This window comes from Phalaenopsis equestris, unplaced genomic scaffold, assembly GCF_001263595.1.
Source record: "Phalaenopsis equestris unplaced genomic scaffold, ASM126359v1 Scaffold205397, whole genome shotgun sequence".
NCBI classification, from domain to species: domain Eukaryota; kingdom Viridiplantae; phylum Streptophyta; class Magnoliopsida; order Asparagales; family Orchidaceae; genus Phalaenopsis; species Phalaenopsis equestris.
In genome coordinates, this window is record NW_018224894.1 from 40211 (window position 1) to 60610 (window position 20400).

At 35.8% G+C, this 20400-nt stretch overlaps 1 protein-coding gene across 1 annotated transcript; it reads left to right on the forward strand.

Annotated features, from left to right (window-relative positions):
* Window positions 1-10306: 10306 nt before the first annotated feature.
* LOC110036347 lies at window positions 10307-19767 on the forward strand. The gene is given in 5 exon segments (XM_020740769.1): window positions 10307-10918; window positions 10920-11103; window positions 18275-18522; window positions 18612-19132; window positions 19218-19767. Coding segments are annotated over 5 exon segments (1647 nt in total). The 5' UTR covers window positions 10307-10682; the 3' UTR covers window positions 19676-19767.
* Window positions 19768-20400: the final 633 nt, after the last annotated feature.

Genomic DNA, 20400 nt, shown 5'->3' on the forward strand with positions numbered 1-20400 from the left:
TTTATGTTTGTAATTTTAATAGAAACAACAAATGTTTGTTTGAACTTTTATTTTTATTATTGTAATTAGAAAATTTTTAACTTTTGTTATAAAGTTAATGTGATAATTAAAATTTCCATGTGTAGTATAATGGATGTTGATTAGTACTTTGTTGATTAGTACTTTGCATGTGATTTTCATTTTTGCATTTTAATTGTAATTATTTTATTTAGTATTGTGGATGTGTTAGTGAATTATTGAGTTTGACTAATGTTTTAGTTTTATACTTATTTTAAAATTTCATTACTTAACAATTTTTCTAATGATTTATATGTGTAGAAAGCTCCTAATGTTACACACCAAGTGAAGCAGAAATTTTAAGGACTGCAAAAATTTCACAATGATGAAAATGCATAAAATACTGAAGTGCGATTTATATTTAGAGTTTTTCTTTCCACCTATACCATTTCATATTGAAAAATTTAAGTTTAGGGGAGGGAAGAAAAAGATTAACTATTAGATGTCCTCTATTTCAATATTTTCAAAAATTATTAATATGATTTTATTTGGTGAATTTAATTCAGGTAACTATATTTTGTAGCTATTTAAATATTATGGTAGATTTAAAGAAATATTTTTGTAATGAAAATTAATTTTGTAACTTAAGATATTTAGTATAAGAGAATAAGATTATAATTAACTATTTAAGGTAAAGGAAACTATATTTTGAAGTATTAAGAATCTGGAAATTCATTTGAGAAGAAAAGATTGGGGCACAATGATGTAAAAGCTATGAAATATTTATAAGGTAAAGGAATGCCTTGAGTTTCAAATTTAGGGAAAGGAAGGTGATGTTCAAAATTATTAAAGGCAATCCAGATATAGTAATCCTCACTTAAAAAAGGAAAAAGAAAGGATTGACAACAATCCCTGAAAAGAAAATAAAAACATATAGGATTGAAAGCAATCCAAATAAAAAAGAGAAAAGAAAGAAAAAAATATATATGAAAGTGAGGAGAAGCTTGGGGAGATGCCTAATAAAAAATTGGCTTCACTAGACCTACATAAAAGAAAAACCTAAATACATTCCTGAACTTATATTTATGAAATAGATCTTTTACTAATAGTGTTCTCATGAAGTTCCTATCATTTGAATATTCTAAGTGACTTAATATTACAACATATAGTCATTCTTGAAATGAATAGAAGACTAGAACTCATAAACTTGATGACTAGATAATTTGGTAACTACAGTGTTAATTTAATTACTTGATTTTTTTTTTGAAAATCTCATTATGGTATTTATCTAAATTAAACTTATAGTATTTCTGAATTAAAACTTTACTACAATCGATCCTAACTTTTATTATATAGTACTAAAATTACTTGAGGACAAGTAATAGCTAAGTTTGGGGGATTTTGACCAAAGAAAAATATGTTGAGATTTTCATACCTATTTTACACTATTTTTGATGATATTACACTTTAAAGAAAGGTATTTTTGATGTTTTGTTGCAGGAATGATGAATTAGGATCACTAGAGCAAAAAGATGCAAAAAGGAGCGAATTTCTCTTTCTGTTTTTTTTTTATTTTCAGTTTATTTAGTTTTTATTCATTTTTTGTTTTTAGTTTTATGACGAGCCCAACGACACCAATGACGAGCCCAATGGCACCAATCCCAAAAATCTTAACGAAACAAACTTTTCATTTTTAAAATTTTTATTGTATTTTTATAATTATTTTAATAAAATATTAAAGAAAATACACTTTTGACATTTAAAAATACATAACTAAATTAGAAAAATTAGAAAAAATGATTTAAATGGTCCAAAGTGATCATGAAACAAATAGAAATAATTTTAGACATTTTCATAATTTTGAATTATTTGATCATTTTTTAATTATTTTTAATTCAAAATATAGCTAAAAAATTAACTATTTATTTTAAAATAATTTTTATTTTTCTTAAGTGCCCCTGATCACAAGAAACTCAGAAAACTACTTTTCATAATTTTTCTATTAATGGTTAATTTATTATAATTATTGTAGTGCAAAAATACCACTTTACTTAGAAAATAGATTTTAGGGATCAAATTAATTCAAACAAATTTCAAATTTTTACAGTGAGTTAAAATGGCCACTATTTACAGTGTGGAATTATTTTTATTAATTTTTAATACTATTTTGATTCATTTTAATTTTAGTGAGCTTTTAGGACTTAACTAACCATAGTAATGTACATAAGCATTAAAGCTTAATTTATATTTTTCCTAGAGTCTTCTAACCACAGGAAACCTACTAAAACAAGTTCAATATTTATCTGATTAATATTTTAATTTATATAATTATTTTAAGCAAAAATAGACAACTAGGCTTAAAAATTATGGTTTCAAAACTAGAGATGCTCTTTGACCTTAGAAAATCAAAGAATATCCCTATTAACATGAAAAATCAGCCCCTAAAATTTTATGTGATTGGTAATTAATATTTATTTAATTAAAATTAAAACAGTTTATAGGGCATTTAATCAATTAAAAATCACAGACACATCAATTAATTTTTATTTTTATTTAACATTATTCTCCTTTGTTTATTGAGTAAGAGGGTGTTTTTATTTTATTTTTATGATTTTTATATACTAAGTTATGGAATATCTAATTTTTAGAGTTAAAATAAGTCCTAAGAATTTGATTTTCCTACTTAAACACATAGCTGCCGCGTCAACCAACGATGCTCCGAGCTTTCCACGTGTCGCCACATTACTAGATGCTGCCATCCGCAATAGCTGCCACGCAAGCCAAGCTTTATGTTCCATTCGCTTGTCCGATGCATACTGGACTGTTCAAATGATACATGCAAAAATGGATGATATCCGTTCGTCGTCCCCGATCGTCCTAACCTTAGAACCATCCACACTAAAATGCTTTAATCTCTTTCGATATTCAATGAAATCACTCACAGTTTGTTCCTACAACTTCATCTAATCGAGATGATCATATATATATGGTTACATGCATATGAAATACAAGTTCTCTTCACAATTGATGAAATCAAAGAAATTTTTAGGGTATTTGAAATATACATTTGCTCATGAGGTAGTCCTCGATTGGGTGCTTATGGAAGCTTCAATAGAGACCAATGAACCTCCTCGAAGTGTTAGTTTGGTTGGGTATAAGATCTAAGTATGATTTTGATCAAAAGGTGGTGCAGACTTGGTTTAGAGGTGGGTTGGAGGGCTCAATAGATGGGGTTTTGATGGATAACTTCCTCGTTTTGCCTGAGGAAGCTTTTAGAACAAGAAATTTGAAGGTTTATGGAGTATGGTTGAAGGTCAGAAAAAGTCTTGATTTTTGAACTCAAAGTTGAGCTTTGGCAGAGGATTTTAGTGGGAAAAAATGGTGGGATTGATCTTAGGAGGTCTTAGAGAAGCTTAGGGAACAATTTAGAGGCCCATCTCCAAGAAAATGACAACACTCTTGATTTGGCCGTCAAGGGGGAAGCTTAAATAGCCATGGCCATGGTGGCCACAAGGGTAATTTGAGAGGTAGAAAAACTTCCTTAGGCGGAGGCTTGGGCGGGGTAATTCACCAATGGGAATGAGCCACATTGGATGGGTGTAATGGGGATGAAACCAAGCGGGAGGCTCTCTCCGTTTTAGGTTTTCCAGTGACTAGGCCTGTTGGCCAGGCCAAGGGAGGTGGCTAGCAAGGTCAGGGAATCCAAGGGAAGGTTTAATTGTGATTAGGATGGAGGATCATTCAAAGTGTGCTAAGCATGAGTTATTTGGCCAAATAAGGGAAGAGATTCAGCTTGGATTTGGATTTGGGCTTGGCTATGGTTTGGATTAGACTCAATTAAATGGTTAATTTGGTCTAGGACATTATCATGAAGGGTTTAGGAAGTGAATTGGGTGGAATTGAAGGTGTTGGAAAGTTCAATTTGGTAAGATTTTGTGGTTAAGCCAATTTGGTGTATTTGAATTGGACTTAGAATTTGAGCTTGAAATTGGGTTCAATTGGACTCCAATTTGGCTCTAAATGGGTTGGGACACGATGAATTTTGATTTAAAATTGAAATTGGGTGAGATGGAAGTCAATTTGGTGGAAATTAGGGGAGATTTGAAGAATTTAGGCATTCAGGGCAATTTGGGAATTTTGGTCAAAATTGGCCAATTTGGTCAAATTGGGACAAATTAAGTGATTCAAATTGATCTTGGAGATATTTGGAGTGATTTTGGAGATTTTGAGAAATTTTGAAAATTTTGGGGTATGAAGGGCATATTGGTAGTTTTGGCAATTTTAGGGGTATTATGGGAATTTTGGATAATTTGGAGTGTTTTGGGTAATTTGAGTGGTTTCAAATGGTTTGAAATTATTTTTTGGATAAAATTGAGAGTTTTTGGTCAATTTGAGAAAATTAGGGTTTCATGGTTATTTTGATAATTTGGTGAAGTTTGGGGCTAAGAGGGTCAAAATTGTGAATTTGGCAAAATTGATATCAATTGAAGATGGTAATCATAAAATCACCCTTATGCTGCCATGAGACCAAGGGAACCTCATTTTTTATCCTCCATGTGCCAGTTTTAGTCAAACCCTAGCCTAGGGCTAAGGGTCCGGGGGACTACCTACATGAGTTTCCAACAAAGTAAGGGAGTAGGTTAAGCAAATTTAGTTCAGAGTTTAGGTTGTGGGTGAATGTGAAAGGTTCATGACTGTCTATATGTAGACCTGACCAAGACCACACCAGTCAGGGCTAACCTTATGGCCAAATAGTCCTATGGGAACTCATGTTGAGCTCCCCCATGTTGGCTCCACCTACTAGATGCTAGAGGTTAGAATCAACATATGAAACTTCAAGAAGAGCCAAGAAGCATTTAGAATTTATATTGGTGAGGGTTCCATCACTAGTCCTCTAGGAATAGTCAACAGGAAAATCTTATGGCTAGATCATAGACTTTTAAGGAAGAAACTAGGCCTCAATCAAAAGTGAGATCAACAGGGTAACTATAATGATATTGATAGTATATATGATGATTAAAAATCTCTTGGTCATGCTTTTTTTTCTATCATTTCACATGTTATTTTTTGGTTCATATGGTTTGCTCAGAATAAAGCTAAATATCATGCTGAGATGAAAAGCCTTTTGGTATGATTATCAATTATCTGATTAATAGCCTTACCTTCAATGGCTATAAAGAGAAACCTAATAGTAAGCTGAAATATGTTTTCATTAATTTAAGGATTTCTGTTAATCCTACTAATAAGTTGAATACTCATGTGACTTGGTGTAAACGTGTTGCTCCTTTCATAAAAATTGATGTTGATGAGAGCAGGAAAACTAATATGGTAGGTGTTGGAAGTGTGTGCAGAGACTTTTTGGGCATGCATATGTTGGTTTGCAGTTGCTGTCATTCCTATTTCCCCTTGATTGCTAAAGCTAATGCAGTGGTGTTTGGTTTGATGATTTCTAAGAAATATGGTTGAAAATACATTAATTTAGAGATGGATTCCTTAATTCCTTGGAATTATTGTAGGTTTAAGAAGGATTATCAATGGAGCATCAATATATAGATGAAAAGAATTGAAGATGTGACAAAAAACTTTTACATTTCCTGGACTCACTAAGAGAGATGGAAATAAAGTGGCTAACTGGGCTGCAAAATTTGAAAATCATCTTAACTTTTCCTTTGTTTCTAAGAAGGCCCCTTGGGCTTTTGAACAACTTGTTCAGTTGGATTTGCATTAGCTTTGTTTCTTATGTCTCTTTATCCTGATTTCTTTGTATTTTGGTTGGATTCTTTTTGTTGTTGGGTGGCGTGTGTTGTATTTTCTTTTTTTAAGAGAGAGGAACATCAGGTTTTTGTTTTTATGTGAATTGTATGGGGTGTGTGGTAGGTTCCTCTTGTCTTTTTTTTTGTAAAACTTTTTTGTGTGGAACAAAATTTCTTATGGGGTTTATTAAGAAAAATATTTATTTATAAGTAATGGAAAAAAAATTTTGGTTGTGACTACCTTGTTGCTCTGTTAACTTGGCATACTCAAATCTCACTTCCTAAAAACCTTGAAATATCACCTCCATTACGTTGGGATGTTTTCATAAATGTAATATTGAAGTGATATTTCTTATCTAGGTAGAGTATATTAGGTTGAAGCACATTTCCTCTAGTTAACAGCCTCATAGTGCAATATGTCACTTCTCTGTCCTCCAATATTTTCTCCCATGCTAGCTTGTCCCTTGAGTATAAAAAATACATTTTAAAATTTGATCAATGATGTTTATGAAAATTGTTATTGTCATGGTTTAAAGGCAGCAACTATAAGAAAATATAATAGATCCAAGTTGTAGTGAAGAACACAGATTAATCACACAAGTATAATAGTCAATCAAGTAGTATATAAGTTTTTAGTCCAAGTATTGATCCCATGATGAACACATTAATTTTAAAATAAGGTAATTACTAGTTTACTAATTTTATGTTTAATTTTAAATGTTTTAGTGATTTGTAAGAGTTTATAGTTATTCTTTGTTTTGAGGAATAAGTTTCTTTGAAATGGATCATGTGAATCTTCAATATTCTTCCAAACATTTTCCCCACTTAAATTTTATAGTAAGGTATAAATACTCCTTACTTTACTTCTGGATATAAGAAGCATAGGAGCCTCATATTATGATTAAGTCCCCATAAACTTGCAAATTCTCTTAGGAATCTATATTCTTCAATGTGACTAAAATATTTTAATTCCACTAGTCTTTTTCCACCAATAAATTGAGTATTAACCTACTTGTTCTTCTAGCCTATGGTTAGTAGTCTTTGATCACAATGGGTTTTAACTTATCTAGTGGCCCACAAGAAAGTAAATAAGACTTGAATGGTTAACACTCAAACATGAATTTAATTAGTATAGAGAGATATCACAAAACGAATATGAATTTTCACATTACCAAATAATATAAGAGATTTAGTTCCTACACATGCTTAAAGAAAACATAAAGGATTTCATAGATAAAACATGTAAGGTATACAAGTAAAGAAGAATTATAAGCAATATTGAAATCCTTTTGCTTTTAGTTTTCTCTTCTTGAATCTACTTTTTGATTCCTCTCAAGTCAATCCACACTTTAACTACAAACTCTCACCTACAGTCATACAAGTGAACTATCACAATATGAATGGAAAATTCTCTCTTCAAAGAGATGGATTCTCTCTTTAAGGGTATCCTCTCTCTCTCTCTCTCTTACACACACACACACACATGCTCTAAGGATTTAGACGTCCAAATAATGGAAAAGTAGCCTCTACCATATGAAGATTTTTTTATCCATTTATCTCGCCCCTAGCCTAAACTATCAAAAAAACACCAAACCCACCCAAAGTCGGTGAGGGGCATGGTGACATTGCTTAGCTAGCATCGGGGCACTGATGTAGAGTGATGTAGCACTACTAAACTCGATGTTGTAATTTGTTATGAGAGCTAATCAATTCAGGGCTTCAAGCAAATGAACACTGACACCTATAGCACGGTGGGGCTATTTAGGGCCTTGGAGCCTAACATTGGGATGCCATCTTCTCTTTATTCTAGTTGAAATTTAGTACCTTAAGGTGCTAAGGCACTAAGTGTTAGGGCACTGAGGCTAGACACTGGAGCGCTTGGATGCTAACATTGTGATGTTGTCTTCTTTGGATTTTACATGTAAAGGAGCAACATCTGGCGGTGAATTGCTCTCCACAAGCGTCGGGGGACTTAACTTCTGACTTAGCCTATTTTATACCAAATCTTTCAGTTTTTTCTATATAATACACAAAAAGACCAAATGTACCCATAAAAACATAAAAAAGGATACACATATTGTGATAAACACACCATACATCACTACATATTTTATACTCATTAAGAACTCATGCTTTCACATACCATCTCTGTCAACGCTATCTAAGAAAAAGTTTTGTAGGTCTATATTTTTAAATTTCTTACCCTTAATGATCTAATTAATGAGTAAATTAATATCTATACTGATGCTTTATAATTCCTTATCTGATGAATATAACTTAAAGTATAGCCTAATGACCAAAGAAAACTCAAAAATATTATATGTATTCATTTACTCTATAGTGTAGAATGAAAAGAGTACCCCTCATTATATGCATCATTAATCTTCCTTAATACCAGTTGATTAATTAGAGGAAGAGAAAAAAAAATTAAGAGCTCTATAGAATTTATAAGAAAGATGCCTTTCAACATTAACAATGAGATCATCAGCCTTAAACTACCCAACTAGTTTTCTCCATCACACCTTAAGAACTGAATGTAACTCTGGCACTACCATACCTGTCAACTTGCATGATTAGATTATGCATGTTTCTAAAAAAAAAAAAATTGAATGAGTTAACTCTAAGAGATACAATTAAAAAATTATAATTGAGTCATGTTTAAGTTATCTTTGAATCATTATCAAACAAAATATTGACTATACTTGAAATATAATTGAATAAAAGATCTATCCCACTTTGATTAATAATCCACAAGTATAAACCAACTAACCTTCTTGTCATCCAACATGGCTAATTACCATCAATATTGTCTCACTCTAAATCTTTATAAGGTTGAGGAGAGCTATTTGTCCTCACCATGACAATCATCATTGTCATCTTCTATTGGTCTTGTAAATGGCCCAATCATAGACAAGTTATTAGTCTAAAAAAATTGTATTTAAAGATCAAATTATTTTTGAAAGTTTTTTGAAAAATGATCAATAATGATCAGATAATAATCAAATTATGTTTGAACTATTTTTGAATGATGGTCAATAAATGATAAAATAATAATAATAAAATTTTCATATTCACCTTCGCCATGATCCATCAATGCTCAATCATGTTTTAATAATTATTCGATCATTGTTTGAAAATTAATTATTATTTTTTTATCATCATTCAATCATATTCTTAACTGATAATCTACTATTGATTGATCTTTTGAGTTTAGATTTTACAGTATAAACATCATATTTACTTTTAAATGAATACCAAAATGACTTTACTAACCCTCATTGTAGATAAATGTAAAATTGTCGCTGTAATCCAAACACAAATGATAGTAAGTAAAGAAAGTACTTGAAAGAAAAATGATCAAGGAGTTCCTATGATTAGGAAGTAGTGTAAATGCTCTTCCAATTTCCAACTATTTGTTAAACAATAAAGCATTTTGCATCTTCCAAGCATATTTTTTAATAAAATAAACAATATGAATATTTAGGCAATTTTAGTTAGGGAAATTTACATATATAAACATATAATTCTCATGTTTTTTTTATATTTAACATATAAACATTGATATTTATATGCATACCATTCAAATCTTTAGCATCACATAAAAAATACCACTATCATCATATTTTTTAAAAGTGAAATACACATTTCCATGCATAAGTTTATGACACAATGGTATTATAAGGGTAAATATTTGGGTGATGGATATGTAAATACAAAAGAATTGTGTGCTATGTTAGTAAATTTCCCTTCTTTCTATGTAAATAATAAAATTTGAGTGTGAGAAATTTAATTTTACAGTTTCAAAAGAAAATTGTACAAAACTTGTCAAACGAAAGCCACTTTCGACAAAGATCAAGACGTACCCAACCAATGAAAGAGATCTGTCAGACTTCACAAAACAACACCACGAGTCATCTTAGAGAAAACCTCAAGATTTATCGAGATTACTTAGGTGCCCATAAATCCTCTCGTGGCTTTCGTGTTAAAGGGGCGGGGCTACTTGTACTTGTTAGATTATGTTAACGTGCCTTGTCCCCATTAGCAAAGTCTCTCTTGACAATAGGAATCCATAGCTTAAAGTGTCAACAACTAATAGTTAGATCAAAAAAACAAACAAATGAAGTTTGGTGAAGAACCCTTTTCAAGGGAACTCCATAATCAAGAGAATGACCTCAGCTAAGTCAACTGGCTGTCCTCCGCGGAGTCAACCGATTGACCAACATAGGAAAGCCAACCGTTTGCCCCTACTCAGCCAAATTGAATAGATGGACTTGGGCGGCCCAAGTGCCATCACTCCCAAATGGTAAAATGATGGGACAACCGAGCAAGAGACCTTTTATTTATTTATTTATTTATGTATTTATTTTTGATAAAAATATCGGCAAATAATTATGTCCTTATTCAAGCAGGCGCAAATAATTAGAGAATCTTTTTTAGAGTAAAAGCTAATAAACCATCCAAGCTAATTTAGTCATATTTTCACTCTAGTGTTGTCTCTTTGTCTTACACTATTCACAATTTTGAATATACATATTTGTAAAGCAAAAAGCATTTTAAAGCCAGCAGGCGAGGAAGCTGCGGCGAGCAATTTGTAACATAACAGCAGATAAAAGCCGGAGGACCGGTCAGGTGACTTCCCCGGGCTGCAGCAATCCATGCTTGACTGGTGCAGGCGTGGAAGCTGCGGCGAGCAATTTGTAGCATAACAGCAAATAAAAGCCAGAGGACCGGTCCGGTGACTTCCCGCAGGCTGCTGCAATCTATGCTTGACTGGTGATGCCTTCAGCACAGCAGACGACACTCGAGAAATCGACTTATGTTGGTCTCAAGATATGCAAAAAATGACGAACGGTTTTTGTTTGAATCATTATATCAAAAGGATCAGGCCAGACAGAGCTCAGAGACCCTGTTACATCTGATCCAAGAAGTAAAATGAATGCTCCCAATCCTTTGCTCATTTTGTTCTACCTCTCATGTCTCTTTCTCTCTCCAAATCCAATCACGGGAACCTTCCGTACCACCGGAGAAGTCGGTGTTCTATCTACGAGTACGCGGTGGATCGTAGACCAGAGTGGGCGTCGCGTTAAGCTGGCCTGCGCGAACTGGGCGGCACACTTGGAGCCGGTGGTGGTGGAGGGGCTTGGTAAGCAGGCACTAAAACACATCGGCAGTTCGGTCCATGGGGTTCAACTGCGTGCGGCTCACTTGGCCCGTCTATCTCGCTACCAGAGCTTCCGTTTCCTCGCTCACCGTCAACGAATCCCTCCTCCACCTCGGCCTCGTCGAGTCGGCAAAAGGCATCGCCTTCAACAATCCCCATATGCTGAACCTAACCCTCATCGAGGCCTTCAAGGTAAGCTCCGAGTTCGATTCACGCATGCGAGGTTTGAGGTTTCTACCTTTCATTTTTAACCAATCGGCAATGTTATCTACTTGGATTAATCGAGTACTTTGTTAAGAAATTGTGTACGTGCATAATCAATTTATGTTGTGATATTGTGAGATATGTACTTCCTGACATAGAAATGAGACGAAAAAGGAACACAGGCAAACACAGATCGTTTACGTGGTTCGATTCAACTGGATCTACGTCCACGGGAGGGAATCAATCAAATATTTCACTAAGGTTAAAGAAATGGAGAATACATAGCTTATACATAGAGATGAGCCCTCATCTTCCTTCTACGGCCTCCCTCTCAAGCGATACCTTGATACATACCTTGATACAAGGCCTTGATACAAGGCCTCAAGATGCTCTCCTCTTTTCTAGCTCTTTAGCTATTCTCTCCTCCTTTGTGATAGCTTAAGATCTCTTCCCTTTTCTCTCCTAAGCCCCACACCCTTAAGATCTCTTCCCTTTGCTCTCCTAAGCCTCACACCCTCTCTATTTATAGAAGCAATAGAGTGGTAGATGGGAGGTAGGTGAGCGGTAGGTGAGCGGTAGGTGAACGGTATGTGAGATGTGGTAAGCGAGTGGTACCACATTACAAAAGTGTCCTTTTACCTTAGTTCATTAATTGGGGGTCAAAATAACAATTTACAAGGAATGTTAGTGGACTAAGAGGAGTTTTAAGATTGGATAAAATCTAACAATTGGACTCATAAGTTACTTTAGAAAAAATTATATAGGATTTCTTTATATATGAATTGGGTTGGTCTAGTTCGATAGGTTTGACCAAATCAAAATTTCGACATTTCATATTATACTTACAACTTGTCATTGGGTTGGATTGATTTAATTTTACCCTTTTTTCCGTTTATATCACTAATTAAGCTGCATTTAAAGTCTATGGAAAGCCAACTCCTCGAGTTTACACCCAAATATGATATGGTCCTAGTTCAAATCACATCAACCCAGCTCAGCGTTTGATGTAAGTTGGGTGAGTACGAAGGTTTATCCTATTGAACTCATTCATTAGGACCACATTTATTTTGCCTAAGCTATATTGAAATTGCTGTAGCCATATTGAATTCAGATCACAAGGAACTCACAAAATTCTTCTCAAAGTTGCAAAGCTTGTGCTTTGAACTCATTGGATTCTTCATGAACTTGTAGAATGAAGTTTTACTTGGATATTGTATTTATGTATATTTGGCCTATGGATTGACTGAACCTCATTGCCCAAGTATTTGGGCATTTCGCTTCAACACTCAACGATAATTTTCCTTGTGCTTTAAAGTTGATTGTTGGCATTTGATCAATTTAAGCAAGGTGGAAGACTTCTCATACAGTTGACATCAATTGAGCAATATGAATGCACTTTTTATTCAGTTTGAGTACACGCCTGATGGATTTTTAAAATGAACGATTTTCAAAGCATTGCTATCTACTTTTCTAATATTATAAATCTATGGGACTTTCTTTCTGTGTCAAGCTTTGACCAAAGCCTATAAATAAGGGGGCCACCAGGAGTTTCTACACATTGAATCATTTGGACACGAACCCTAAACATTTAATAATCTAATAAAACCTCCATGCTTTTCACTCCTAAATGGGTGTTGGGGTGCTACTGATTTTGGGCAATTTCTTAATTATTGTGCTAGTTTTGTTGATTGGGGTTATCAAATTTTTGAATTCTCTTTTGCAAAGGGGAGGAGACGAGTGTCCTTGAGTATTCTGAACTGCGGAAAGGCTTGAGTGTGACGAAATTTGTACGATAGTCCTCATTTTTTTCATATTGGATTTTTTGGTGTGACGTGGATTCGTGGTATTTTCCCATTCTTGAGTTTTTTCACATTAAATATTTTGTTTTCTGCAATTTTTTTTTTTGTACGCTTCTATTTAAAGTTTTTCTTCGGATCTCTCGAATCAATTTCAACAATTTAAATCTCTTAACATATTATATAATTATTTCTTTTTGCACTCTACTTCTGTTTGGTGAGCCCCCAGTGCTTGTGATGGGGAGTTTATGACCTTCGGGTATGACCAACTACAAAACTAGGAATATAGTTCATGATTTTTTATAAGTGGTTCTCAACTGCCTTTTTAATGTTTCCTTAATGTTGAAAGATCTCGAAAATACAAATTATTGTATTCTATATTTGTTATAACTCTATATTTAGAGGGTTATAAATTATATGAGAGATCTTAGGAATTTATATTTATTTCTCTCCTTAAATTAGAGAAATTAGTTACCTCTTATATTTTGCTATTATTCCTTTCCTTTTCTATTGTATTCTATTTTTATTATTTTTCCTACCAGTAAGTCTTGTAATGGGTATTTATACCCCTCTTTTCATCAATAAAATTAAGTCATCTCATATCTTTTCATGGTATCAGAGCCATATCAATCTTCTTCGGTATGACGACTGCTTCTTCTTCCTCCGAAGAAATATGCTCCGCCTCATCTGCCCCTGTTCCAACCGGAATCGATGACACTTTCTCACTCATCACTGGCCACAAACTCGACAGCCAGAACTACCTCCAGTGGTCCCAATCCATCATGATGTTTATCTGTGGCTGAGGCAAAGACGACTATATCACCGGTGATGCCGTCGCTCTGACCAAGGATGACCCAAAATTCCGGACATGGAATGCAGAAAATCACATGGTCATGTCGTGGTTAATCAATTTCATGACCAACGACATCGGCAAAAATTTTCTTCTCTACGACACGGCCAAGAATATTTGGGATGCTGCTCGAGAGACATACTCACACTCAGATAACACATCCAAGTTATTTAAGATCGAGTCAATCATTCACGATCTTCGCCAAGGTGATCAATCTGTGACTCAGTATTTTAATGCCCTCTCACATTACTGGCAGCAGATTGACATGTATGAAGTCCATGCCTGGTCATGCACTCCAGACTCCAACTTAGACCGTCAGATCATCGAACAGAAAAGGATATTCAAATTCCTATTCGACCTCAACAACTCTCTCGATCATGTCCGCCCTCGTGTATTAAGCTTCAAACCACTACCGAGCATTTGCGAGACCTTATTCGAGGTTCTCCGCGAAGAAAGCCACCAGAAAGTTATGCTTGGGTCTATCTCGACCTCGCCCAATCTCTCGGTTGGAGCCTCCGCCCTTGCAGCTCGGGTTCCTCCGCCTCGACACAGCGACAACCCATCACGCAAAGGCCGTCTCTGATGCGACCATTTCCGCAAACCAGACCATAACAAAGACACGTGTTGGGTGCTTCATGGAAAGCCAGCCGATTGGAAGCCTCGGGCTGATCGCGCTCCCCGTGCCAACAGCCCCGTCGCTGCCGATGACATTCCTGTACCAGCGCCCAGTCCATTCAGCAAAGAGCAATTAGATTTGCTGCACAAACTGATCGACAAACCACATGATGTGACTATTCCCGATCTCATCACCGGCCAGCTCGCTCATCAAGGTACATTCTACCATGTCAGATCCCTCGGTCAGTGGATCATCGAGTCCGGCGCTTCTCATCACATAACTGGTGATGCCTCTCTTCTCCATGATTATATGTCGTGTGTAGACAACTCCACCATCCGCGTTGCCGATGGCTCTGTCTACAAAGTCACCAGCTTTGGCTCCGTGCGTATCACCCAAAACATTCTATTCAGATCTGTGCTTCATGTTCCTACTTTAAATTGTAATTTAATATCCATCAGAAAGTTGATTAATGATTTGAGGTGTATTGCTAAATTTTTTCCTACCATGTGTGAATTTCAGGATGCGGACTCGGGGACGACGATTGGCAACGTTGAGATGTGCTCGGTCTCTACGTCATCAACGGTACTTCACCACCACGACCTCACTGCGGACATTTGTCTACCCATCATTCTGTTTTCAATTCTAGTGTCAATAAATATTCCAAGATCATGTTATGACATTTTCATCTCGGCCATCCAAATTTTATGCATCTTGCAAAATGATTTCTAAATTTATTTATGAATAAAGATGTTTCGTTCTTTCCAATGTGAGTTTTGTCAACTTGCCAAACACACTCGCACGTCATTTCCATGTGTTGGTTACACTACTTCCCGACCTTTTGCATTTATTCACAGCGATATCTGGGGCCCATCCCGTGTTATAACCCTTATCGGGACTCGGTGGTTTGTCTCCTTTATTAATGATCACACTCGACTAACTTGGCTATTTCTTATGAAAGATAAATCTGCAGTCGGTCACATATTTGAACATTTTTACTCAATGATCCAAACACAATTCTAAACCTCCATCGAGGCACTCAAGGCTGATAATGCAAAAGAGTACTTCACTTCCGTTCTCGGCTCTTATATCTCCTTTAAAGGCATCCTCCATCTCAGTTCTTCCGTCGACACTCCTCAACGAAATGGGATTGCCGAACGCAAGAATCGCCACCTTCTCGAGGGGGCCCGCTGCCTCATATTTTCCTCTAATGTGCCTAAGGTTTTTTGGGGTGATGCTGTATCCACTGCATCCTACCTCATCAACAGGATGCATTCTCGGGTCGTCAAATTTCAAAGTCCAGTTCAACTCCTTCTCAAATCATTTCCCCACACCAAGGCAATTACCCAAAATTTACCTATAGAAGTATTTGGTTGCTCTTCCTTTGTTCACATTCATTCACACAATCATAGTAAACTTGACCCCAAATCTACTAAATGTATGTTCCTTGGCTACTCGCCTCTTCAAAAAGGGTACAAGTGCTACTCTCCTCTCACAAGAAAAACCTACAACACTTTAGATGTCACCTTCTTTGAAAATCAACCTTACTATCCCAATTCTAATATTCAGGGGGAGACTTTAAGGGAATATCAATCTCGGTGGGACAACGAGTTCATACCACCACACATCAAATCCTTGTCCCTTGAACCAAAAATTATCTCCCGACTTGGATTCAACAAGTTCATCCAACTCATGTGAAAATGTACCTAATAATCAGTCTACGTCTAGTCCTCAAGTGTCCAACTCGCACATAGATCACCCAACACATCCAACACCAATCCAAAAGTCATAACCGGATTCAACTCCCATAGAAATCCACTCAGGTACGAACACACTTGAGCATGAATTTACTATACCTATGATTGATGACTCCGACATTCCGATTGCTTTAATGAAAGGTGTTAGGTCCATCCGTCCGTCACTCAGGTACGAACACACGATGCATTTGATCTCCAACTTTGTGTCCTATGAAAGACTATCTTCAGCTTACCGAGCCTATGTCACTGCATTCGACAATACACAAGTCCCAATCACGATTGATGAAGCTCTCAAACACCCAGGGTGGAAAGCGACCATCAATGAGAAGGTAAGAGCCCTACAAAAGAATGGTACATGGACCGTTTCAGACCTGCCAAAGGGAAAGAAAGCAATCAGCTGCAAATGAATCTTCAAAGTCAAATACAAGGCAAATGGTACAATTGAGAGATTAAAATCACGTCTCGTAGCTAAAGGTTTTTCACAGTCCTACGGTATTGATTAGCAAGAAACCTTTGCCCCCGTGACCAAACTTAACACCATCAGAATCTTTCTCTCACTTGCGACAAATGAAGACTGACAACTACATCAAATCGACATGAAAAATGCTTTCCAAAATGTCGATTTGGAAGAAAAAGTTTACATGGAGGCACCTCTCGGGCTAGAAGCATTCTTTCCAAGTAACAAAGTCAACAAACTCAAAAAATCATTGTACGACCTCAAACAATCTCCCCGAGCATGGTTCGATAGATTTGCAAAATCAATGACAAAACACTGGTATACTCAGTGTCAGGCAGATCATACTCTCATCGTGAAAACCTCTCCCGAAAAGAAGATTGCAATTCTAATCGTCTACGTTGATGATATCATCCTCACTGGTAATCACGAAGAAGAAGTCACAAATCTGACAAAGCTTCTCACTCGGGAATTCGAAATCAAAGACCTCGGAAACCCAAAGTTCTTTCTCGGCATGAAACTAGCTTGATCAAAACAAGGAATATTTGTGTCACAATGGAAATATACATTGGATCTGTTGAAGGAAACAGGTATGCTCAATTGCAAACCCGTCGATACTCCAATGGATCCCTACAAGAAGATCCAAGAAGAGAAAAATAGCGCACATGTGGATAAGGGAAGATATCAGCGACTCGTGGGGCGACTCATCTATCTCTCATACACACGAACCAACGTTGGTTTTTCTGTTAGTGTTGTTAGCCAATTCATGAACAACTCTACGGAATAACACATGAATGCAGTCTACAGAAACCTCAAGATGAATCCAGGCAAAGGGCTACTGTTTCAAAGGAATAAGGATCAAATTATAGAAGTGTATTCAGACGCAGACTGGGCAGGGGATATCTCGGACCGACGACGACTTTCGGCTATTGCACTTATGTTTGGGGAAACCTAGTCACTTGGAGAAGCAAAAAACAATATGTGGTATCAAGAAGCAGCGCCGAAGCTGAATTCAGAGCTCTTGCACTCGGGATCTGCCAAAGAATGTGGATTCAAAGAATACTCAGCGAACTCGGAATGCTAACTGAAAAAACTGTCAAACTATAATGCGATAACCAGAAAACCATCAACATTGAAAAGAATCCAGTACACCATGACAGAATGAAACACATCGAGATCGATCGACACTTCATCTCAGAAAACTTGCATACATTCCTTCCTGATATCAAACAATAAATATCCTCACTAAGCCTCTCTCAAGAATCAACTTTGAAGAATTATGTAACAAGTTAGACATGTACAATCTGTGCAACCCAACTTGATGAGGAGTGTTGAAAGATCTCGAAAATACTAATTATTATATTTCATATTTGTTATAACTCTATATTTAGAGGGTTATAAATTATATAAGAGATCTTGGGAATTTTTATTTATTTCTCTCCTTAAATTAGAGAGATTAGCTGCCTCTTATATTTTAATATTATTCCTTTCTTTTTTTACTATATTCTGTTTTTATTATTTTCCTTACCAGTAATTCTTGTAATGGGTATTTATACCTCTTTTTTCATCAATAAAATTAAGTCCTCTCATATATTTTCACTTAACAATGTGGTAAGCCAAAGCATATCGCAATGTAAAGCACACAAAATTTTTTAAATTTTCCAACTGGCTCTTTAACCTGTTCAACAGGATGTGGTCTCCATTCTCGATCGCCACAACATCATGGTAATATTGGACAACCAGATTAGCACTCCTGGTTGGTGCTGTAGCCGATTTGATGGTAACGGTTTCTTTGGAGACGAATACTTTGATCCCGATGAATGGATTGCAAGCCTGAAAATAATGGCAGCAACCTTCATCTCTTCAAGCAACGTTGTTGGCATGAGCCTGAGGAATGAACTTAGAGGACCAAGGCAAAATGTCACCACGTGGTACAGGTATTCATGCCAATTATAACTGAAGCCATATCAAACTAGTAAAATGTTTTTTCTGCTAACTACTTCTGTTGCTATGTTATGTGACCAAGGTACATGCAAATGGGAGCTGAAGCAGTGCACTCTATGAATCCCACTATTCTCGTCATACTTTCAGGCTTAGATTATGATAAAACCCTCACCTTTCTATACGATAAACAAGTGGAGTTGACATTCAAAGGGAAGCTTGTTTTCGAATTGCATTGGTATGGTTTTTCAGATGGCGGAAACTGGGAGAGTGGAAACATCAATGTTGTGTGTGGAAATATATCGAATAGTTTGTTGGTTAAAGGTGGTTTTCTACTAGAGCAGGGCTGGCCCTTGTTTCTGTCTGAGTTTGGGGTGGACATAAAAGGTAACAATCCAGGCGACAATCATTTCCTGAGCTGCTTCCTGAGTGTGGCAGCTGAACTTGACCTAGACTGGGCCATCTGGGCATTACAAGGAAGCTACTATATGAGAGAAGGTCAGGTAGATTTTGATGAGACCTATGGCGTGCTAAGTTCGGATTGGAGCAAGCCAAGGAACCCAAACTTTCTACAGAGAATTTCAGCAATACAATCTCCTTTCCAAGGCATGCGATTTTTTATTTCCTTAGCAGTGCGTTTTACTTAATCTCATCTTCTTGGAATAGACAATAAAATTGATTTTTGATTCAGGCCCAGGTCTTTCTGATAGTTCGCCTTACAATATGATATTCCATCCACTGACCGGGCTCTGCGTCCTGCAGAACAACTTGAATGGGAAACCAGTTCTTGGTTCTTGTTCTGAATACGAGGCCTGGAACTACACAACAGAACAACAACTAGTGCTTAAGGATTCAGGACTATGCTTGAATGCTGAGGATGAGGACAATGAGGTAAAGTTTGGAACAAACTGTGAAAGTTCCAGTTCAAAGTGGGAGCTTCTAACAGATTCACAGATGCTCTTTTCGACGAAAACTGGTAAGGATGGCAACATCGTATGCCTGGACATAAACCTTAATAACACCATAATCACTTCCTCATGTAAGTGCCTTGTTGAGGAAGGGCCATGCAGTGCTGAAAGCCAGTGGTTCAAAATTGTTTATAGCAGTAGAGAAGGTAGTTCATCTTTTCCAAAATTGCTTTCGGTTTAGCCAAGCGAACTTGCATTCCTGTTCGGTTGTTTTTTATGATTTTTGTTGAACGTTTTTTTCTTTTGTAAAATTCGGAGTTGCCTCAGAAATATGTAAATACATTTTCATGCTTGAAAGAGTTTTAATTGTCTTGATTGATGAGTGCTTCCTTGATCATTAAAATTTGGAGCTGTCCTAACAATTTTTCATTGCACTGATTTTTTGAAAGGTTAAATGACTCACTTAACATCTTTGATTCATTTCTTAATTGCGTGATACTACGATTGATAATTACGTGAAAAGATATGATTCATTATTTATAAAGTAATAAAGTGTTGAATTAAATGGCTCACTTTGGGTTCACTTTGGGTGGATGCAATCCTTACGGGCTACAATGCAAAAAGTTATAAAAAAAATAATTGGAAATAATATTTAAATAATATGTAGGTTACAAGGATAATAACATGTAGGTTTATAAATTAGACTATGGCAAGCCTCAATTACATAAACAAGAGTAAGCCGGTTCATCTAAATTCATACAGCCTAGAAGAGTGCTTGGAGTTTATGCATAGAGATATTAGTTTGGTGAACTTTCCTACAAGCATATCAATATCTTTTTTCTGAACTAAAAGATATATATCTAAAAGCTTCCCTATAAGCACATGGAAACGTTTAATTGAGTTAAGCTTTTGATTTAACATTTTATCCTAAAATCTATAATTACTTGGAACATTGTCATATATAAG